Source organism: Hemitrygon akajei, unplaced genomic scaffold (genome assembly GCF_048418815.1).
Source record: "Hemitrygon akajei unplaced genomic scaffold, sHemAka1.3 Scf000057, whole genome shotgun sequence".
Lineage (NCBI taxonomy): Eukaryota > Metazoa > Chordata > Chondrichthyes > Myliobatiformes > Dasyatidae > Hemitrygon > Hemitrygon akajei.
In genome coordinates, this window is record NW_027331943.1 from 8,660 (window position 1) to 33,039 (window position 24,380).

The 24,380-nt window shown below is 44.8% G+C and overlaps 1 protein-coding gene across 1 annotated transcript; it reads left to right on the top strand.

Moving 5' to 3' along the window:
* The first annotated feature begins 1,296 nt into the window (after nucleotides 1-1,296).
* LOC140721520 (uncharacterized) lies at nucleotides 1,297-23,390 on the top strand. The gene is made up of 5 exons (XM_073036335.1): nucleotides 1,297-1,512; nucleotides 2,932-3,210; nucleotides 3,484-3,622; nucleotides 4,133-4,170; nucleotides 21,930-23,390. The coding sequence occupies exons 1-5, from the start codon at nucleotides 1,297-1,299 to the stop codon at nucleotides 23,388-23,390; spliced, it is 2,133 nt and encodes a 710-aa protein (XP_072892436.1).
* The last annotated feature ends 990 nt before the right edge of the window (nucleotides 23,391-24,380 follow it).

The following is a 24,380-nucleotide window of genomic DNA, read 5'->3' on the forward strand; positions in this document are numbered from 1 at the left end:
AGTAAAAATGTTAACGCTGATTCTGTTAAAAGTAATGACGGTTGATAAAGTTTATGTTCTTTGTTATTTAAAGAGTTGCGGATAGTTTGTGTTGAAATGTATTTAAAGCAGTTGATGGCGTAGGTAGATTCTGACTGTATGTTGTATTTTAATGTAATATAGATTGTTGTAGTTTTATTTTTGCAAATATTTATCATGTAAATGTGATGCCAAGAAGGAAACAAATACTGGATACATTTTGTATTGTTTTCTCAACAGTTTTCACCATACGTTAATGTGGAAGTGTGAACAGTAAACGGTTTATCTTACTGGGATCGCGCCTCATTGACTCCAGTTTATACTGCGTGTTTATTTCAGAGTTTTTACACCTGTGCGAGAACACTACAGAAATAAAAGTGTCGGAATGTGTTGAAGAGACATCAAGTCACAATGGAACTGCTTATTGTCAGGCAGACCTATTGCAGGAACGCCTGAAATTCAGACATTAAACAATTTATTTTATTTTGCATGCAAGAAAGAAAGTTTATTTCTGAAATCCGTTTTACATCTGCGTAATCTGATGCCAGCAGCCCGAATCGAAGCACATTGAATTAAAGTCACATTAATGCTGCCACACTTAACTTGTTTAGTGGATATAAAATCAATGGCCAAGCGTCAAAGTTACCCCTCAGCCATGTCACATTGATCTGTTCCTTTAGTCTGGAGGAAACGCACAGCAACACTCCATGGGCCTGGGTCACAATACCTCTCAGCTCTTCCCAGGTAGATTTCAGCAACCCTATTGTGTTAACATTTTTCCAGCTTTCCAGTTCTTTCAGCCTGGTTCGAGCATTTGGAAAATAAACTCCGCTGCCCACTGACGTAATTGTACTCAGGCCAGCGACAACCAGCAAGAGTGTAAATCGCCGGGTGGAGCACAGGAAGTCGCTCACTTGTGCAAATTCTGTATCCGTGATTTAGCAAAGGGGACAGGAAAAAGTGGGTTGGACAGTAAATTTCAGCGTGGAAAACAATGTCCACTTTTTAAAAAATAGTATTCATGAAATCTCTGTTCAGCTAAATGTGTTAAAATCCATGTGTGTTTCATTCGCTGGGAATAAATTTACACGTGATTGTATTCCATAGAACAAGATGTCCGACTCCTCAGTTACTGCTGTTTGCAAGAGATATTCTGCTGGGGTGCTGGGGGTGGGTGGGTAAGTTACAGAATTATTCATCGTTCTACTGAATAAAGGGTATTACAGGGGCACGAGACAGAACATTGCCCGGGTCGATCAGAGGAGGATTCCTGCGGTGATGGCGGCAGAGCAGAGGTGGTTGAAGTTTCTGGGAATAGTTCACGAGGCGCAAGATGGATATATCCCACGGAGGAAGAAGTTCTCAAATGACAGGTGTAAGCAGCCGTGGCTGACAGGGGAAATTACGGACTGCAGAAAGGCCAAGGAAAGGGCAGATAAGGTCGCAGAATTTAAGGGGAAGGGTGATTGGGAAGCTATTAATTTTCAACAAAAGGCAATTAAAAAAAACTGTTAAAAAAGGAAAAAAAGATGAAATCAGAGCAAACTTGGCAATGACATAAAGCAGGAAGCTAAACCTTTGTTCCCTTATATAATGCGTAGAAGGAGCGGGGGGGAGGTTAATACTGGATTACTGGAAAATGATGCTGGAGACGTGGTAATGGGGGCAAGGAAATTGCAGATGAATATACTGGGTACTTTGCATGTTTTTCCAGTAACGACGCAGATGATATTTTCCAGATTATGTCCGAGTTATAAGTCATGTGGACAAAATAGGTTGTTGTTGTTTTTTTCGTGTGACCGAGAGGAGAAATGTTATGGATCTATGAGATCATGAGCGGCACAGTTATAGCAGAGAGTCGGTATACGTTTCGAATGATTAAATGTCTATCATCGGGGTGCATGCATTGAAGTTTATAGGGGCAAAGGAATATGAGCGACAAATTATTAACACAGAGCGGCAGATACCAGATTTGCGGATAGTAACAGGGCGAATGCGATATCAGCGCTCAAGAGGCTCTCGGGCACACGAATGGACGGGGATCCGGCTCTGCTCGTGACCAAAGAATAAGCGCGAGACCGTGTTGCTAGGAGCCGAAGAACAGCAGTCACGTGAACAGAACAGACTGAGACAGAGCCGTAGAGCGAGCGATAGAGAATTGAAGTGGAAAAGGGATGTGGGCATTGACTGAGCTGGAGAGTTACAGAGACCAACCTGTATATGGCAAGTAGTGAAAGTGTCAGTACAGAGTGGTGAAACTCACAGTGACGTGTTTTAGTGCACGTTCGGACACCGAGTTCACAAAGCCCGACACTGTCCGATGTTTCATGTCATATCGATCGTTTAAAACACTGTACAGATATCCGGCAAACAGAGTAAATATATTAGTGCTGTAAAAGTGGAGCATCTTCAACATGCTGTAGGTCAAATGGAACTCACTGCGAGTGACAGGATTCCGGACAAGAAACACAAACCTGACAAATACTGAATTTATTTGGAAAACTGATTAATTTGGAAAACTGATATCTCGATTGCGAAATAATCAGATTCTAACTACTTCTTCGAAACGGGGTTCGTGTCAGTGTGGAGTCAGAGTTAAATATTGCAAGAAGGTTACTATTCGCGTGTTGTATGCCGAGACTGAGAGGGGCAATATTGATCTATTAAGCAAAAGCGACCATGGTTGAAAATAACATCAAGGGCCATAAGTATTCCTCTACACTAGCTGAAGGAAGCGTGTGGTTTCAGCAGAAATTCAGATATTGCCGGAAACACTACTAAAGAAGTAGCTAAGGAATCTGGGGGAGGGGCGTGGGGGGTTTAGGGGAGGAGGAGATAAGATGGCTCCAACTGGTTGCCCTTTCAGGCTCATCGGCTTCATCTTACTTCATCTCTTTCATTTTTCGTTTCAAGGTGGATGGGGACCTGTTGAATCCTCGGATCTGCAGCTGCACTCAGACTGTCATTTCTCGTTTGGGTTTCCTGCTCCTGGAGCTCACAGACCGGCCGTTTTCCGACATTACAAGGAACGTCCCGGACGACGCGACACCGGGAAGCGGCCCTGCGCTGCCCTGTAGACGACCAATTCCATGCCGGTGTAGCCAGCCGAGGCTCCGGGGTAGAAGGAACATCAAAGTTTCGGCAAGGCGGTTGCAGCTGACGGACGAGCGATTGCAGTCACTGAGGCACATGGTCTGTAGTTTTCCGATCAGGACTGTGGGAATGATGGTATTGTAAGCTGAGCCATAGCCAATAGAAAGCATCCTGATGTAGGTATTTGTACTGTCCAGGTGATCCAAGGCTGCGAGGAGTTTCACTGAGATCGCTTCTGCTATAGATGGCGGAGGCAAATTGCAGAAGTTCCAGGTCCTTACTGAGACTGGAGACTATTCGAGCCATGAACTATACCTCAAAGCATTTCATCACCGTAGGCCTGAGTGCTCTGTGTAATATTCGTTAAGGCAGCTTACGCTGAAATTGCTGGGCACTGGTATATTTGCTGGCCGTTTCAAGGAGGTGCGAATTGCCAACCGTAGCAATGCCACTGAAAATGTCTTTCAATACCCCTGCCAGTTAGATGGCACAGCTTTCAGAGCCTTACCAGGTACTCCATAGGGGACTGCCACCTTGCAGGGTTCACCCTCTTGATGGACAACCTGACGTCGGCCTCCAACGCAGAGATCACATGCTCATTGGATGCTGCAGGATCCTCAGAGCTGGAACTTTATTCTTCCTTTCTCATCGAGCATGAAAGGGGTTGAGCTCGACTGGAAGCGAAACAATACTGTCCTTCATGATGTAGGGTTTTGCTTTGTAGGTAGTCATAGCTGAAAACCCCGCCAGAGTTATTTCATCCAGAGATTTTCATCCTCTCCAGAGAGAAATCACTACCCGCATTCTGGTCCGAGTCTGTTGGTGTTGTCGCTTTCATTTATGGTTCACCTTGGGACCAGTTTATTGTCAGATTATAAACTTCAGCAACTGCTCAGGGCAAAGATCGCTGTGGCTTTATTGCACAGAGACAGCAGGAGGAAGGGAGCCGTGAACTCTGATGAAATATCATGTATATGGTGTATTGTTTTTCTTTTCAACACTGGACATTCTCTTTCTCCAGATTTAACTGTGGCCCAGTTGTCAGGAACTGACTTCAAGGTCAGTCTGTTTGTAAAGAGCCATTTTTAAAAGATGTTGGCAGTTGGATCATTCCAGTAATGGGCCGATTGGGGAGCAACTGTACCGAGATAACCACCACCCAGTGATAACAACCGGTCAAAGTCGACAGCAAGATACGGGCGCCCTTCTCCTTCAGTTTATTGCTCACTGACTGGAAACAGGTTAGCACTTCACAGCAGCAATCATATTAAATTATGAACATTTCCCGCTGGCGAATCTGTCTGACACCGCCCTTATTTTACAGATACATTTGCCGTTCCTCGTCAGAGAAGGTTGGCAAAACACCAAGCATTAAATTCACAGCTTTCCTTATTTGTCAAAATCTGCTGCTGGTCTGTTGAATTAGTAACATGTCATTCGCCCCCTCAGTCCTTTTCTGCCATTCGCTATGATCACAGCTGGACTGTGATATCAGTGACACATCCCTGGGACCGTCTGGACCAATTCACTCCCTATTCTGTCAATAACCTGTGCGCTGCGGAATTAAACACATTGAAAAAAAAACCTCTGCTTCTCTTTCCCTTTGAGGTGGAGATTTCTGAAGACACATGAGTTCTACCTAATAAAAATAATATAATCTATCTCCATCTGTTTCAGCTCCCCTTCCAGTAGCAAGCATGCTCTCCAATTCCTGTCCAGACTCTGCGTGATGCTCATTCCCCTCAGCAAGTGCCCAATTGATTTATCTAAACACCAGCGGGGAAAAGAATCTCCTCTCCTACATTCAAATAACAGAGAATACATTCAACACCCCGTCCTTATCTGATACCAGCAAATTCACGCAAATTCATCGATTCATCTAGTACCCGAGGATAAATCATGTTACGTCTAATTCAACTAAATCAGCGAAATCAAGCTGAGGTTGTTAAACGTTGCGGCCCGGTAGCGCAGTGGTCAGCATTGACGTGGATGGGGAACAGCAGCTGAATGCCATGCATTCAGTGGCCACATTATTAGGTACAGGAGGTACATGGTAGATGGTAAAGTACCCACTGAGGGTAGAATTTGCTATTTATATCTACGACCACTGAGAATTGCCACAATATTTGTTAACATAAATATCACTGTCAGAAGTACCTCATCTTCCCTAAAAAAACACACATACAGAATAATCGAGCACACAGTTCCGTAAAGCCGCGCGATTTCACTGATAATATTGATATGGTAGAAATATTAGAAATACTACCGTTGCAAGTGTGCTTATTAAAACGCCATAACACTGCTGAATACAGTCCATCTTCCGACCTGATGCAGAACACCTGGGTCTGGTTTCAGGGAATCCGAGTATCTGAATTTTACGGAAACTAACAGTAAGTGAACACACCCTGAGCAATGTTCACTTGATAAAACCTTCATGAACCTGAATTTCAGTCTATCCAGCATGTAACGCGACACCCTGTTCCACAATGCTTGCGCTGAATCACACAAAGACTCACCTTTCTTCAATGAGTCTTTCTAACTTGTGGTCCGAATCAGAATTAATTCTTCAGTGCGCAAAATTTTGAGGAGGTCCAGTGCTCCCGGTGTGGCCTATGGTGAGACCCGACGCAGACTTGGAAACCGTTTCGCTGAACACCTACGCTCCGTCCGCAAGAGAAAGCAGGATCTCCCAGTGGCCACACATTTAAATTCCACGTCCTATTCCCATTCTGATATGTCTATCCATGGCCTTCTCTACTGCCAAGATGAAGCCACACTCAGGTTGGAGGAACAGCACCTTATGTACAGGCTGGGTAGCCTCCAACCTGATGGCATGAACATTGACTTCGCTAACTTCAGTTAATGCCCCTCCCCTTCTTACCCCATCACTGATATATTTAGGTTTTTTTCTCTCTCTGCCCATCACTCTGCAAGTTCTTCATCTCCCTCTGGTGGTCCCCTTCCCCTTTCTTTCTCCCGAGGTCTCTCGTCCCATGATCCTTTCCCTTCTCTGGCTCTGTATCCCTTTTGCGAATCACTTGTCTGGCTCTCAGCTTCACTCCACGCCCTCCGGTCTTCTCCTATCATTTCGCATTTCCCCTTCCCCTCCTACTTTCAAATCTCTTCCTATCTTTCCTGTCAGTTAGTCCTGACGAATGGTCTTGTCCCGAAACGTCGACAGCGCTTCTCTCTATAGATGCTGCCTGGCCTGCTGTGTTCCACCAGCATTTTGTGTGTGTTGCTTGAGTTTCCAGCATCTGCAGATTTCCTGGAATTTTCCACTGTTCCACTAGTCCATAATCCTATAAATTCTCAGTCTTACTTCAAAGTTCAGTAAAGTGCCAAGATCCACGGTGTAAAAGGAGGATGAGACAAGTGATGAAAGTAAAAGACGAAAGTCAAGCAAAAGTAAGAGCTGACCATATAAAAAAAAATAGTGGGAAACAAAAATATTGGGCAGAGTTTAAAAAAACAACTGCAACAACCATCTAAAGATAATCAGAAGAGGAGAGTAATAAGTAATTTGCAGGTAAGAGTGCATAATATAAAAGAGAATACTTTTGATTTGAGATATATGAAAAGTAGAAGAGAGGCAAGATCACTGGGGATGTGGTAATGGCGGACAAAGAAATGGGGGACGAACTTACTAATTATTTTGTATCAGTCATCACTGTGCAAATCAATAAGAATGTGTCTGAACTCGTATATATCTGGGGCAAGTGTTGGCAATTGTTCTGGCTGTGTGCCCAGAGACCTGAGATCTGAGCTCGAGAAAAGTGACGCAACCGGCTTTCAACATCGTAAAGCAGCGAGTTGTTTGTCATGTCTCGGCTCTCGGTGTGAAACGGAGACATCTCTTTCTCCCTTATTTGGCAGAGAGAGAGCCTGTGGTGTGTCGAATGCCGGGTGAACAATGTAGTCTTTCCAGTTCTGCAAGTCTGTGTCTTTACTGTTGCTTTTGGTGCACGCTTGAGTACTCGGTGACGGGTGTCGCTGCTTTTGTTTTGCCGGTGGTGGGAGGGTGTCGTGCTTGCCGCCGCTTACTCGCAGGAGGGAGAGGAGCTGTGGGGGGGGGGGGTCGTTCAATCTTTGAGGCACTCCTTTGTTTTCGTGGATGGTTGTGAAGAAAAAGCATTTCAGCATGTATATCGTATGCATTTTCTGACATTAGATGTACCTTTCAAACTTTTCGCTAAGAAGAATGTGACTGAGACTGCATTCTAGGTTTCTGCATAAGGTAGCTGAAGAGATTATGGAAGAATTCTCAGTGAATTTTCAAGGAAGATAAAGGAAAGTCTTTAGACATTACTGCAGTTGGATGTTCTGACTAGACGCTGTTCCACGCTAATTCTGTGGTGCATAGTATTTGAGAATCATCTCTCCGTCAAATGGGGCAAATGAATTTATTCTGTGCTATTCTACACTCTTCGCAACCAGGGAAGAGCTCTACAGTTATTGTCTGAACACGGCTGGTATCCAAGTTTCGGCACAGCAATTCCCCGGGGTGTGGTTGGGTACCGCTGTCTGTTTACCACTCTGACGGGAAATTATTGCTGCCATATTTCTTCATGGGAAGTCAAGCGCCAAATCATGGCGCATAACAGCTCACGTATCAAACCCCCGGACCCTGGATAGCAGTGATGTGCTTTTCCTGAAAAAAAAACAGACGGGTGTATCTGACTGTGATATTACAGGATTTGAGATAGAGAGGAGAATTTGGAAGGACGGACAAAGAGCAATAATGTTAACCGCCGGAAAGTTTGCTAGCATCATATCTGCTCAAAGGGCTGTGTTGGTGTGGAATGAAAACAAATCCGAAACAAGACGAGCTTTAATCGATTGGGTGGGAATACAATTATCTGAAAGTAGAGGGTGGGTGTGAGAGATACAGAGCGAGAGGGACATAGTCTGATTAATAACAACTATTGTAGTTGACATATTTCCCTGTCCACAACTGGAATAGGTTCGCATCAGGGAAAGAATGAACGGGAAGTTACAAGTTTTTTTGGAATGCAGAAAGTAAAGAGTCAGATCAGGGAGGAAATTCAAATCAGCTCCGTGCTAAATGTTTAACCATCAAGGTGACTGAAGGCAGCTGCAGGTTCACGAGGGACTGTTACTGTCAGATTCTGCAGTTCTTGCGGCTGCTCATCGCACCCAGGACTGAACCCTGGTCACTGAGCCTTGGAGGATTCTGTTCTACTGATGTTTGCCTTAAACTGGACTGGTGTTTAATATTGTGGATCTGTGAACGATCAATCAGTTCTGTATCAAATCCCGTGTCTCAGGTACTTACTGTCTCTACTACACTCACTATGTACACTAGAAAGGCCACTCGGCCCATCTGGTTCCTGCCCATGTTTCTGTTCCATATCCGTATATCAAAATCTACCCCTGCCGTTCCCCTCTCACCCTCCCTGACGTGACAGATTGCAAATAGTCACCACTCCGTGGGATAGGAGATTTCCCTTGAATTCCATAGAATCACAGAAATGTTCAACACATTACAGACCCTTTGGCCCACAATGTTGTGCCGACCATGTAACTTAGTCTCTAAACTGCCTAGAGTTACCCTACCGCATCTCCCTCTATTTTCCTAAGCTCCATGTACCTATCTAAGAGTCTCTTAAAAGACCCTATTTTATCCGCCTCTACCACCGTCGCTGGCAGAGCATTACATACACCCACCACTCTTTGTTTAAAAAACTTGGCTCTGACATCTCCTCTGTACCTTCTTCCAAGCAGCTTAAACCTATTCCCCCTCGTGTTAGCCGTTTCAGCCCTGGGAAAAGCCTCTGGCTATCCACACGACCAATGCCTCTCATCATCTTATACACCTGCATGAATTCCCTGCATGATTTTCTCCAGACTGAATAAGACGATGAGCTCACTGTGGTTGTGACGTTGTTCAGGGCTCCGGACGAAGATGGTTAAACTCCTTCTTCTCCGCTCTTTTCAATGTTTTAGGTCATTCTCACAAATTTCAAAGGTCTTTGCTTCGAACTGCTGGGTTGTTACAATGCACCTCTGAAGTCTGACAGCAGACTAGCGAGTGAATCTTCGATGGAGCAGAGTCAGAAACCAAATTGCCAGTCAGGGATTTGGGGCTCCAGAAAGAGATGGGGCCTGGAGTTTACAAGGAGGAGGAAGAAGAGAAACCGAACCTGCAGGATGTGGCTACGAATGAACGATCCGACACACTTGGAAACTGCTTGATTGAAAAAAAGGTGGTTAATTTCTGCAAAACACTGGAGGAAGTCAACAGATCAGGCAGCAAATGTGGAGAGGAATAAATAGACAACGTTTAGACCGAGCCCCTTCAGCACGCCTAGACTGTGTACTCCTCTGCTTAGTTGCTACCTGAACTGCACAGTTCCTCCAGCATTGTGTGTGTGTGTGTGTGTGTGTGTGTGTGTGTGTGTGTGTGTGTGTGTGTGTGTGTGTGTGTGTGTGTGTGTGTGTGTGTGTGTGTGTGTTTGTATTCCTACAACTGCAGAATCTCTTGTGTTTTATATCTGCCTTTGAAAGAGGGTTGTACGAGAAGCATTAGATAAATAGAATGCCTGTTGATATTGAGTATATTGTTTTTGGGAGCCGCTTTCTAGGTTAAAACAGCTGCTGAGTTCTCTACGCAGAAAATAACCCTGAGGTGTGGACATGAAACCGGTGCTAGCAGGAATGTTTAATGACTCCGCGATTACCCATAAACCCCTGGGTTTAAAATTTCGCTGCTTCTGAAGCAACGATCAAATGCACAGGCATCGTCGATGACGTCACCGAATAGCACCAGAGGATCGGTAAAAGTAAGAATGATTTTCCGGGCTGCTATCTTAAACACCGACTGAGGGACATTTGCTGTGAACTCCGGATATCGTAGCCCGCAATCCCGGGACAGTCCTGCTCTCTTCCCTCTCTCTCAGCCCGACGATCCGTACACGGGCCCCGGAGAGCTTCCGGCTGATGAGGGAATGGGAACTGATGGACCGCTCAGACAGAGCTGAGCTCCAGCTATCTAAATGCAACGATTAGGAACTCGGAGAAAGGGAACAAAAATCATTTACATCTCCAGTTGAGAAAATCACCTTTGTTCTATCTCCGATCACAAACAAGAGAAAATCTGCAGATGCTGGAAATCCAAGCAACACACACAAAATGCCGGTGGAGCTCAGCATTAGTACTCTTTTCCATAGATGCTGCCTGGCCTGCTGAGCTCCTCCAGCATTTTGTGTGTGTTGCTTGAGCTACCTCCTCTCGTTCTGCACTTTTCTACCGGTGAGAACATGTTTTGACCCATTCTCTCTGGGTACGTAATGATATCAAGCACCTTTGTCCTGGGCAACAAGCAGCTTTCAGATCACAAATGTGCCAGACTCCAATGAGACAGACTACTGCCCTTCCCTTCATATTCATTGGCATTGTCATCACTGAGTTCAACACCATCTGTCACTTGGGGGAGGGTTCAGGGGAAATATTTATGTACAATACAGAAACTGGTGTTACAGTATTGTGCCGATGCAAAATTTGCAGGAGAATTTGCAAGTGGGGAGTGATATTTGGAAATCTGACCTTTGAAAGTATCATTTAGCAAGCAAATCACACATGGACGGTTTGCAAAAGCTCTAGTGAGAAAATTCTTCATAACTCGCAACAGTCCGGTTACATAGTTTGTGTGAGAGTGCAGATGAACTCGATCAAACCCAGAGGAGATCAAAGTTCTTATCGACAGTGATTTGCTAGCTGTTAAAAGAAATACGTCCCTATTTAAAATTCAGTGTGCACGTCTTGTTGTCAGTGGGTAAAAATTGCACAGGACAAGGTGTTTCGGTACACTGGTCATTACAAATTAGACAGGACATTGGTGGGAAGGCGGGGTGACCTCCAGTGCCCCTGATACCCTCACGTGCATCCAGCTGCAGCTTGTAACCCTGCATTTTAAGGAGCTGAAGCTGGAAATGGATGAATTCTGGATCATCTAGGAGTTGGAGGGGGTGATAGTTATAACATCAAGAGAGGTGAGTTACACCCAAGGTGCAGGACACATTAAACTGGGTGAGAGTAAGGAAGGACAATGAGGTTAAATATCTATCGCAGAGTACTCTTGGCGCCATCTCATACAACAACAGGTAGACCACTTTTTAAACTGTTGGGGGGGGGGGGTTTACATGGCAGAGGAAACTCAAATGTTCGGAAATTAAAACTAGCAGAGATCTAATATTCTAGTGGTAAGGCTTGCTATTGCTAGTGTGTGGTGGGGAGGGTGTGTGGTGAAACTAAATTTGCAGGGGGGAATTGGAGTCAGAATGCCAGAACAGATGGTGAAGTGGGTGAAATGAATTGACTTATATCATTCATATACATGAGGAGTGGAAATCTTTACATTACTTCTCCATCTAAATGTGCAATGTGCAATTTATAATAAATGGTTTGTACATAGGATAGTGGTTATAACAGAAACACAATTGTATCAGCATAAATTAATCAGTCTGTTGGCCTGGTGGAAGAAGTCATCGAGGAGCCTGTTGGGCCTGGCTTTTATGCTGCGGTGCCGTTTCCCGATTGGTAGAAGCTGGAACACTTTGTGGTTGGGGTCACTTGGGTCCACAGTGATCCTTTGGGAGGTTTTACACACCTGTCTTTGTAAATGTCCTGAACAATGAGAAGTTCACATCTGCAGATGTGCTGGGCTGTCTGCACCACTCTCTGCAGGTTCCTGCGATTAAGGGAAGTACAGTTCCCATACCCGGCAGTGATGCAGCCGTCAGGATGCTCTCAATTTTGCCCCTGTAGAAAGTTCTTAGTATTTGGGAATCCATCCCAAGCTTCTTCAACCATCTGACGTGAAAGAGGCGCACGGCGACGTCCCACACAGCCGGTATGTACAGACCACATGAGATCCTCGGTGATGTTTATGCCGGGGAACTTAAAGCTGTTCACTCTCTCAACCTCAGATCCATTGATATCAATAGGGGTTAACCTGTCTCCATTCCTTTCGTAGTCCACAACCAGTTCCCTTGCTTTTGTGACATTGAGGGAGAGGTTACTTTCTGGACACCAGGCAGACGTTGTTCAGAACTCAGAGAGAGTCAGCTCTACATAGCACCATCCAGAGACAGAGAAGCAGTTTCAGCGACAGGTTACTATCGATGCAATGCTCCTCAGACAGGATGAAGAGGTCAATACTCCCCAATGCCATTAGGCTTTATAATTCAACCGCCAGGACTTAAGAACTTTTTAAAAGCTATTATTAATGCTTTTTGAGATAGTGATTTAGATGCATATCATATTTTTTACTGAGTTAAGTATTGTATGTAATTAGTTTTGCTACAACAAGTGTATGGGACATTGGAAAAAAGTTGAATTTCCCAATGGGGATGAATAAAGTATCTATCTATCTATCTATCTATCTATCTATCTATCTATCTATCTATCTATCTATCTATCTATCTATCTATCTATCTATCTATCTATCTATCTATCTATCTATCTATCAAAAGGTTCAGCAGGGTGCAATGACTGTGCTGAGCTGTGTCTTTCACAATGCAAGAAGCATCATAGGAAAGGCCGATGAGCTCAGGACAGGGAATTGTGATATTGTAGCCATTATTGGGACTTGGTTGCACCCAACACTCTGAGAGATTTAGAGGACCAAACTTTGCAGAGATTGCAGGCTATGCTAAGAAAAAAAGGTTGATATAGTAAGCGATTTTAACTTTATATATATATATAAGGACTAAATCGGGTAGAGTTTGTCAAATGTGCCCTTAATCAGGACATAGAATTCCCGACGTAGAAGTGTGCAATAAGCTGTTAGGAAATTATCCATTGTTAGTGACTGAAATTAGTGTATGGAAACACTTCGTATCTAGCGATCGTAACAACATAAGATTCCAAGTAAATATGGGAAAAAAAGCGGGCTGGATGATGGGTTGAGATTCTAAATTGGAGTAAGGTCAATTCTGATGGTATCAGAAAGATCTAACAAGTGTGGATAGGGACAGACTGTTTTTCTAGAAAAGGAGTACTTGTAAGTGGGAGTTCTTCAGAAGTGAGGGTGTAGGGTTTGTATGTGCCTGCCAAAATAAAAGTTGTAAGGCAACCGGTGCAGGGAACCGTGGTTTTCAGGAGATATTGAGGCCTCAGATATTGTTCCTCTAAATGTCTCAGACTGCTGGGTGCAACCAAGACTCATTAATGACTACAGTATCATAATGCCACGCCCTGAGCTCATCTGACTTTTTGTTTAGTCATCTTCTGTTGGTTTCTAAAAGCTTCCTAATAGTTTTTGCTCTTTTGTTTGCCCTGTCTTTGGTGCTTCTGTTGGCTTTGTCTTCTTATCCAGACACAGTTGTGTCCTCCTGCCTCTTCAATGCTTCCACTTCTTTGGAATGTATTGATCACTCAGCTCCCGAATTGCTCCCAGAAACTCCAGCCATTGCTGCTCCATTGTCACTCCTCCCTTTTCCCTTCCAAACAAGTTTGGCCAGCTTCTCTGTCATAGAAATGTGGAGACGTTCTGTACAGGAACAGGCTATTTGGCCCATTTTGTCAATGCCAAAAAAACATTTAAGCTGTCTAATGCAACTGCCTGCACTGGAACCATCGCCCTCCATACCCCTACCATCCAGGCTCCCATCCAAACTTCTCTTAAGTGGTGAAATTGAGCTCATGTTCACCACTTGTGCTGGCACCTCATTCCACACTCTCACAGCCAATTCAGTGAAGAGGTTTTACACATGTTCCCCATAAATTTCACCTCCCCACTTAACCCATCACTTCTGGTTGTCATCACACGTAACATCAGTTGAAAAAGCCTGCTTGAATTTACCCGTTCTATGCCCTTATATTTTTTCTACACAGGAACATAGAAAACCTACAGCACAATACAGGCCTTTTGGCCCACAAAGCTGTGCCAAACATATCCTTACCTTGCCCATAGCCCTCTACTTTTCTAAGCTCCAGGTATCCATCCAGGAGTCTCTTAAAAGACCCTTTCACTTCCGCGTCCACCAGGGCTGCTGGCAGCCTGTTCCACGCACTGACCAATCTCCGTGTAAAAAAATATAAAAAATAAAAAACTTCGATACTTCTAACAATTCCTCGATGCAATGTATAATTTCCTTGTCTCTGTTTAGTGCATTTTTTAGGTGTATAAGTTGATGAGGGGCATTGATTGTGTGAATAGTCAGAAGTTTTTTCTCAGGGTTGAAATGGCTAAATTGAGGGGGCATAGGTTTAAGGTGCTTGAAAATAGATACCGAAGGGATGTCCGGGTTAATTTTTTTTTGCACAGAGAGTGGTGGGTGTGTGTAATGCACTGCCAGCAGCGATGGTCAATGTAGATACAACAGGGTCTTCTAACAGCCTCTTAGATAGGAATATGGAGCTTAGAAAAATAGAGGTCTATGCACTAGATAGATAGATAGATAGATAGATAGATAGATAGATAGATAGATAGATAGATAGATAGATAGATAGATAGATAGATAGATAGATCGATAGATAGATAGATAGATAGATAGATAGATAGATAGATAGATAGATAGATAGATAGATAGATAGATACTTTATTCATCCCCATGGGGAAATTCAACTTTTTTTCCAATGTCCCATACACTTGTTGTAGCAAAACTAATTACATACAATACTTAACTCAGTAAGAAAATATGATATGCATCTAAATCACTATCTCAAAAAGCATTAATAATAGCTTTTAAAAAGTTCTTAAGTCCTGGCGGTTGAATTGTTCAGCCTAATGGCATTGGGGAGTATTGACCTCTTCATCCTGTCTGAGGAGCATTGCATCGATAGTATCCTGTCGCTGAAACTGCTTCTCTGTCTCTGGATGGTGCTATGTAGAGGATGTTCAGAGTTTTCCATAATTGACCGTAGCCTACTCAGCGCCCTTCGCTCAGCTACCGATGTTAAACTCTCCAGTACTTTGCCCACGACAGAGCCCGCCTTCCTTACCAGCTTATTAAGACGTGAGGCGTCCCTCTTCTTAATGCTTCCTCCCCAACACGCCACCACAAAGAAGAGGGCGCTCTCCACAACTGACCTATACAACATCTTCAGCATCTCACTACAGACATTGAATGACGCCAACCTTCTAAGGAAGTACAGTCGACTCTCTGCCTTCCGGCACAAGGCATCTGTGTTGGCAGTCCAGTCTAGCTTCTCGTCTAACTGTACTCCCAGATACTTGTAGGTCTTAACCTGCTCCACACATTCTCCATTAATGATCACTGGCTCCATATGAGGCCTAGATCTCCTAAAGTCCACCACCATCTCCTTGGTCTTGGTGATATTGAGACGCAGGTAGTTTGAGTTGCACCATATCACAAAGTCCTGTATCAGTTTCCTATACTCCTCCTCCTGTCCATTCCTGACACACCCCACTATGGCCGTGTCATCAGCGAACTTCTGCACATGGCAGGACTCCGAGTTATATTGGAAGTCCGATGTGTACAGGGTGAACAGGACCGGAGAGAGCACGGTCCCCTGCGGCGCTCCTGTGCTGCTGACCACCGTGTCAGACCTACAGTCTCCCAACCGCACATACTGAGGTCTATCTGTCAAGTAGTCCACTATCCAATCCACCATGTGAGAGTCTACTCCCATTTCCGTTAGTTTGTGCCTTAAGATCTTGGGCTGGATGGTGCTAAAGGCACTAGAGAAGTCAAGGAATGTAATCCTCACAGCACAACTGACCCCATCTAGGTGAGAGAGTGATTTGTGCAGCAAATACATGATAGCATCCTCCACTCCCACCTTCTCCTTATACGCAAACTGAAGAGGATCCTGGGCGTGCCTGGTTTGTGGCCTCAGATTCTATATTATCAGCCACTCCATTGTCTTCATCACGTGCGACGTCAAGGCAACAGGTCTGAAGTCATTCAACTCCCTTGGTTGTGGTTTCTTCGGTACCGGGACAATACGGGATGTTTACCACTGTCTGGGTACTCTTCTCTGCTCCAGGCTCATGTTGAAGATGCGCTGTAGTGGTTCTCCCAGCTCAGTCGCACAGGCCCTCAGTAATCGTGGGGAAACTCAATCCGGTCCAGCCGCCTTGCTGGTACAGATCTTCCTCAGTTGACCTTCCACCTGTGCAGCCGTAATCCTGGGCATGGGCAAGGTCTCCTGTGAGTGGCTATTTTCCTGTGAGGGAAGTAAGCCTGGTGTGGATTTCTGCGGTGAGGATGAGATTGAGCTGTCGAACCTGTTGAAGAAGTTGTTCAGCTGGTTCGCTTTCTCCACATCTCCACTTATGTTCGCCCCCCGCTTTGTACCGCATCCGGTGATGATCTTCATCCCATCCCACACCTCCTTCATGCTTTTTTTCTGCAGCTTTTGTTCTAGCTTCCTCCTATACTGCTCCATTGCCCCCCTTATCTGTACTCTGAGTTCCTTCTGAACTCTTTTAAGCTCCAACCGATCACCATCTTTAAAGGCCCTCTTCTTCTGGTTTAGGAGACACTACGGAAATTCTACGCATTTTCTAGAGTAAGTTACATGGTTGGCACAACATTGCGGGCTGAATGGCCTGGAACAATAGCCAATAGACAGTAGCTGCTGGAGTAGGCCATTCGGCCCTTCTAGCCAGCACCACCATTCACTGTGATCATGGCTGATCATACACAATCAGTACCCCGTTCCTACCCTCTCCCCATATCCCTTGACTCCACTATAAAAGCTCTATCTAACTCTCTCTTGAATGCATCCCGAGACTTGGCCTCCACTGCCTTCTGGGGCAGAGCATTCCACATATCCACCACTCTCTGGGTGAAAAAGTTTTTCGGCATCTCTGTTCTAAATGGCCTACCCCTTCTTCTTAAACTGTGGCCTCAAGTTCTGGACTCACCCATCAGCGGGAACATGCTTCCTGCCTCCAGCGTGTCCAATCCCTTAATAATCTTAGAAGTTTCAATCAGATCCCCTCTCATCCTTCTAAATTCCAGTGTATACAAGCCCAGTCGCTCCAATCTTTCAACATATAACAGTTCCACCATTCCAAGCATTAACCTTGTGAACCTGCGTTGCACTCCCTCAATAGCAATAATGTCCTTCCTCAAATTTGGAGACCAAAACTGCACACAATACTCCAGAACATGCTGTAGATTTCTATGTTCTACGTTGAACAGCGAAATAACTTTTTTTCTTTAATCTGTGCAGGGTCCATGATTTTAATGCCACTTTTCCACACTCCCATAGCGCCTTTGTCCATCTCCTGAGTAAACAGAGATGAAAAAAATATTTAAGATCTCCCCTATCTGCTTTCGCTCCACACGTGGATTGCCATTCCAGTCTTCCAGAGGACCAACTTTGTGCCTTGCAATCCTTTTGCTCTTGATCTATCTCGATGATCCCTGTTGATTATCATTTCTGCAGGACAATCTCATGCCTTCTTTTAGCCATCTGGATTTATTTCTTATGTGTTCTCTTGCATTTCTTATCCTCCATAAGAAACTGCCTGCCTATCCCTGTTATGCAAATCTATTCATTTTGTGCTTCACCAGGGTCTCAATATCTCTTGAAATCCAAGGTTCCCTACAGTTTCTATCTTCACTTTTTATTCTGAAAAGCAAATACCCGCTTTGTACTTTAAAAATTTGGCTTTGAAGGACTCCCATTTACCAAGCACACCTTTGCCATAAAACAGCCTGTCCCAGTCCACAGTTGCCAGATCCTAGTATCTTAATTCCAGGTGTTGATCCATGCCCTGAACACATCTACCTTTCCTACGCTGCTCCTTGTATTGAAATATACAGGGCTCAGCATATTCACTGCACCATGCTCAACTTTTTCATTCCTGACTTTGTATGAGGACTGAACAACATCTGTCTCCATAACCCCTCCACTATCTGTTCTGTTATTCAGGCTCCCATTCCCCCTGCAAGTTTAGTTTAACCCTCCTTACCCCCACCTCCCAGCATGCAGCTCTGTCACCCCTTTGGCTTTCCTCTCCCAGATCAATAAAAAGGAGGTGTTTACCAGGTACAGGCAGATAGGAACAAATGGGGGTACTTATGAAATACAGGAAATTCAAGTGAACACATATGAAAGAAATAAAAGAAGGCATGAGCTTGCCTGGGCAGAGAAGGTGAAGGAGAATCCTCAGGGATTCTGCAGATATGTTAAGAGCAAAAAGACTGCAAGGGATAAAATTAATCCACTGCAAGATCAGAATGGTAATCCATATGAGGAGACAAAGTAGATGGGGAGATTATTTTTGCATCTGTATTTACACAGGAGATGGACACAGAGTCTATGGAAGTGAGGCAAAGCTGCAACAACTTCATGGACCCTGTACAGATTACAGAGGTGGAGCTGTTTGCTGTCTTAAGGCAAATTAGCGTGGATAAATCTCCAAGGCCTGACAGGTTGTTCCCTGGGACTCTGCGGAGGACAAGTGCAGAAACTGTCAGGGCACAAGCAGAGATATTTAAATAATCCTCAGTGACAGGTGAGGTACTGGAGGATTGGAGGACAGCCAATGTTGTTCCACTGTTCGAGAAAAGCTCTAAAAATAAACTAGGAAATTGTACATTGGTGAGCTTGACATCAGTAGTGACGTTATGTGCAGGAACCGGACATATAAGTATTTGGATCAATGTGGACTGATTAAGGATAGACAGCATGGCTTTGTGCATGGTAGGTCATGTCTAACCAGTCTTATAGAGTCTTTCGAGGAAGTTATCAGGAAAGTGTTAGCAAGACACTTGACAAAGTCTCATAAGGGAAGCTGGTCAAGAAGGTTCAGTCACTCAGCATTCAAGATGAGATAGTAAATTGAACGAGACACCATCTTTGGGAGAAGCCAGAGTGTGGTAGCAGATGATTGCCTCTCTGACTGGACGCCTGTGTCTAGTGGTTGCCACAGGGATCAGTGCTGGATCTGTTGTTGTTTGTCATCTATATCAGTATTCTAGATGATAGTGTGTTTAACTGGATTAGCAGATCTGTAGATGAAACGAAGATTGGTGGTGTAGTGGTCAGCAAGGACTATCATGGCTTGCAGTGTGATCTGGACCCGCTGGGAAAATGGTTTCAGAAATGGAAAATGGAATTTAATGCAGACAAGTGTGAGTTGTTGAACTTCGGTCTGACCTACCAAGGAAGGTCTTTCACGGTGACTGGTCAGGCACAGAGGAGTGTTGTAGAAGAAAGGGACCTGGGAATACAAGTCCTTAATTCACTGAAAGTGGTATCATGGTTAGATAGAGACAGAAAAAAAGATTTCAGCCCATTGGCTTTGATGAACCAAATACTGACGATAGATGGATGTTATGTTGACTTGTAGAAGACATTGGTGAGGCCTAATTTGGAATATTGTGTGCAGTTTTGGTCACCTACCTACAGGAAAGATGTAAAAGAGTTTCAGAGAGTTCAGAGAAAATTCACAAGGATGTTGCCAGGTCTGGAGGACTTGGATTATAAGGAAAGATTGAACAGGTCAGGACTTTATACCCTGGAATGTAGAAGATTGAGGGGAGATTTGATTACGATAGAGGGGCATAGATAACGTAAATGCAAGCTGGCTTTCTCCACTGAGATTGGGTGGGACGACAACAAGAGGCCATTGGTTAAGAGTGAAAGGTGAACCGTTAAGGGGAGCATGAGGGGAACTTCTTCACACAGACGGTCATCCGGGTGTGGAATGAGCAGCCAGCACAAGTGGTGCATGCGAGCTCGATTTCAACATTTAAGAGGTTCGTGTAGGTACCTGGATGGTAGGGGTATGGGAGTGGGCAGTTTAAATAGTTTAGCACAAACCAGTTGGCCCAAAGGGCTTGTTTCTGTGTTGTAATTTTCTATGACTGTGACAAGAACCTGAAATAATAAAAAAAATACTCTAAGTCATCTCAGCAGAAATTTTGTATATGGCATTAAAAATGTGGCACTTTAAGTTAATAATACATACAAGAAAATCCCAGATGCATGTCAAGAAAGATTATTTGCATGAGACTGTTTCTATTACTGTGGGGCCAGACACCCATGCAGCTCAGCAGGAACAAGGAATAATACTAATGGAGAGAGTCAAACTGAGCCAGGGTACAAATTGGAGATGGCAAAAGTGCCCCATTCTTATAGAGACAGGAAGAACATCAGATAATTGATGGTCATTCCAGATACCAGCACTCTGCCCAGTCAGGAGATGATTTCAGATGGATAGACATACTTTATTGATCCCGAGGGAATTTGGATTTTGTTACAGTTGCACCAACCAAGAATAGAGTAGAAATATAGCAAAATAAAACCAAAAATAATTAAATGATAATAAGTTATGCGAAGTGGAAATAAGTCCAGGACCAGCCTATTGACTCAGAGTGTCTGACACTCTGAAGGAGGAGTTGTAAAGTTTGACGGCCACAGGCTGGAATGACTTCCTATGACACTCAGTGTTGCATCTCAGTGGAATGAGTCTCTGGCTGAATGTACTCCTGTGCCTAACCAGTACATTATAGAAAGGATGGGAGACATTGTCCAAGATGGCATGCAACTTGGACAGCATCATCATTTCAGACACCACCGTCAGAGAGTCCAGTTTCACCCCCACAACATCACTGGCCTTACGAATGAGTTTGTTGATTCTGTTGCTGTCTGCTACCCTCAGTCTGCTGCCCCAGCACACAACAGCAAACATGATAGCACTGGCCACCGTAGACTCGTAGAACATCCTCAGCATCATCTGGCAGATGTTAAAGGACCTCAGTCTCCTCAGGAAATAGAGACGGCTTTGACCCTTCTTGTAGACAGCCTCTGTGTTCTTTGACCAGTCCAGTTTATTGTCAATTCGTATCCCCAGGTACTTGTAATCCTCCAACATGTTCACTCTGACCCTTTGGATGGAAACAGGAGTCACCGGTGCCTTAGCCCTCCTCAGGTCCACCACCAGCTCCTCAGTCTTTTTCTCATTAAGCTGCAGATGATTCTGCTCACACCATATGACAAGTTTCCCACCGTAGCCCTGTACTCAGCCTCATCTCCCTTACTGATGCATCCAACTCTGGTAGAGTCATCAGAAAACTTCTGAAGATGGCAAGACTCTGTGGTGTAGTTGAAGTCCGAGGTGTAGATGATGAAGACAAAGGGAGACAGGACAGTCCCCTGTGGAGCCCCAGTGCTGCTGACCACTCTGTCTGACACACAGTGTTGCAAGCGCACATACTGTGGTCTGCCAGTATTTATCTGTCCAACCTGGGATTAACCTCACTGTAACAGTGTGATACCAGATCAAAGCTTGGCAACTCAAGTAATCTCATCTGAAATGTTGTCCTAAACCGATTGATGGATTTTGTAAATCTTTTTACAGGTTAAAAATGAGAAGGAATTTGTCTCCAGGAAGCTCAAACACCGCACAGCAGTTTGGTTGTCTCTGTCTAGATATTTAAGAAGTGGAGCGAGGGATTCAATCGACCATCCTTCCTGCTCAGACTGTGGGGAGGGATTTACTCGGTCATTTGACCAACTGGCACGCCCGTCATTTTACACAGGAGAAAGGCCGTTCACTTGCTCAGACACTGGGAGTGGATTCACTCGGTAATCTCAATTGAAGGTACATCAGCAAGTTCACACTGGGCAAGGCCATTCATCTGTTCTGTGTGTGATAAAGGATTCAGTTGGTCTTCCCACCTGTGGACGCACCAGTCAGTTCACACCACACTGGGCAGAGGCCGGTCATCTGCTGAATTTCTGGGAAAGGATTCACTCAGTCATTTGACCTAATGGCTCACCAGCGGGTTCACACCGGGGAGCGGCCGTTGACCTGCTCAGTCTGTGAGAAGAGATTCACTCACTCTTCCACCCTATGGAAACACCAGCGACTTCACACTGGGGAGAAGCCATACACTTACTCAGTCTGTGGGAAGAGATTCACTGAGTCATCCACCCTACTGGTACATCGGCGAATTCACACTGGGGAGAAGCCGTTCACCTGCTCTGTCTGTGGGAAGGGATTTACTCGGTTATCCCACCTACAGAGTCACCAGCGAGTTCACACTGGGGAGAGGCCTTTCACCTGCTCAGAATGTGGAAAAAAATTCACTGATCTATCCAACCTAAAGAGACATCAGCGAGTTCACACTGGGGAGAAGCCGTTCACCTGCTCAGAAAGTGGGAAAGGATTCACTGAGTTATCCAACCTACAGAGTCACCAGCGAGTTCACACTGGGGAGAAGCCGTTCACCTGCTCAGAATGTGGGAAAGGATTCACTGATTCATCCACCCTACAGAGTCATCAGCGAGTTCACACTGGAGAGAAGCCATTCACCTGCTCAGAATGTGGGAAAGGATTCACTGATTCATCCACCCTACGGAGACATCAGCGAGTTCACACTGGGGAGAAACCATTTACCTGCTCAGAATGTGGGAAAGGATTCACTGAGTCATCCACCCTACTGGTACATCAGCGAGTTCACACTGGGGAGAAGCCGTTCACCTGCTCAGAATGTGGGAAAGGATTTACTGATTCATCCACCCTGCATAGTCACCAGCGAGTTCACACTGGGCAGAAGCCTTTCACCTGCTCAGTGTGTGGGAAAGGATTCACTCGGTCATCCAACCTACAGAGTCATCAGCAAGTTCACACTGGGGAGAGGCCATTCACCTGCTCAGTCTGTGGGAAGAGATTCTCTCATTCATCCACCCTACAGAATCACCAGCGAGTTCACACTGGGGAGAAGCCGTTCACCTGCTCAGTCTGTGGGAAGAGATTCACTCAGTCATCCCAAGTACAGAGTCATCTGCGAGTTCACACTGGGGAAAAGCCGTTCACCTGCTCAGAATGTGGGAAGGGATTTACTCAGTTATCCCAACTACTGAGTCATCAGCGAGTACACACTGGGGAGAAGCCATTCACCTGCTCAGTCTGTGGGAAGGGATTCACTGATCCATCCAACCTACAGAGTCATCAGCGAGTTCACACTGGGGAGAAGCCATTCAACTGTTCAGAATGTGGGAAGGGATTTACACAGTCATCCCAACTACTGAGTCATCAGCGAGTTCATACTGATGAGAGACCATTCCCCTGCTCAGTCTGTGGGAAGAGATTCACACATTTATCCACCCTACAGAGACACCAGCGAGTGCACACTGGGGAGAAGCCATTCACCTGCTCAGTCTGTGGGAAGAGATTCACTCGGTCATCCTACCTACAGAGTCATCAACGAATTCACACTGGGAAGAAGCCGTTCACTTGTTCAGAATGTGGGAAGAGATTCACTCATTCATCCACCCTACAGAGACATCAGCAGGTTCACAATGGGGAGTGGCCATTGTTATGAATCCCTAGGTTTCATTTGCTGTGGACTGTCATTCTAAGAGAGAGAGAGAGATTAAGAAGGCGAATCAGTCTGACTTACAGCTTATTTACATCGCTCACAGCTTGTTGAGTTTTAACCGAGGACACAGACACTCAGAGTCAGATGGAGACGAAGGAGGAGAAACGGAAGGATCGAAACCGGGGAACTGGTGGCCAAGGGTCTGATGCACCATCAATAACTCTCGGAGACGTGAGATGAGATATGGGCTTTTATTAGCTGAAAGATAGAGCACTATCAGCAGCAGAGCAGCAAGAGATCAACACACACATCCCGGAGACTGAGGGAGGAGCCGTGCCTCCAATCGCCTTTATACAGGGGTCTGTCGGAGGAGCCACAGGAGCAGTCAGCAAGGGGGGGGGGGGCGGTGTCCAGACAGGTATATGTAGTTCACCACAGGGCCACTGTTTAGAACTTTCCTATGCCCACAATGGTAGGTTAATTATCAATTCACCATACTTCGAATGTGTGGTTGTGACCTTGTCTGATCCATTGGAGTGGATCTGTTTTGGGGTATCCTGTGAAGACCACTGATGTGTTAACCCTTGCCTGGGTGTAGCGTGGTCATTCATTTGAAGACGATACCCCTTGTGACAAGTCACTTTCGGTGATAATTCATATGTGGATTTGGAATGATGACAGATAAAATCTACAGTGACTGTTCTCTCATTTTACCACCATAGAACCTGTGGAATTGGACATAATTGCCTTCACTTGACATTTATCCTGGATTACAAATATCTCTCATCATCTATTCTGTGGATGAACCGAACTTTCACACTTTACCATCTCAAGACTCCAAGCCTTGTTTCCCCTGAGCACAATAGTTTGGGAGTTATATTTACACACATATATATATACATAACACTGTTAACTTCCGTTTATCTTGTTTAAGTTGAAATTTTATAAGTAGATTCTATTAAGGATAGTGGTTTTAACATCAAAACCAGACTC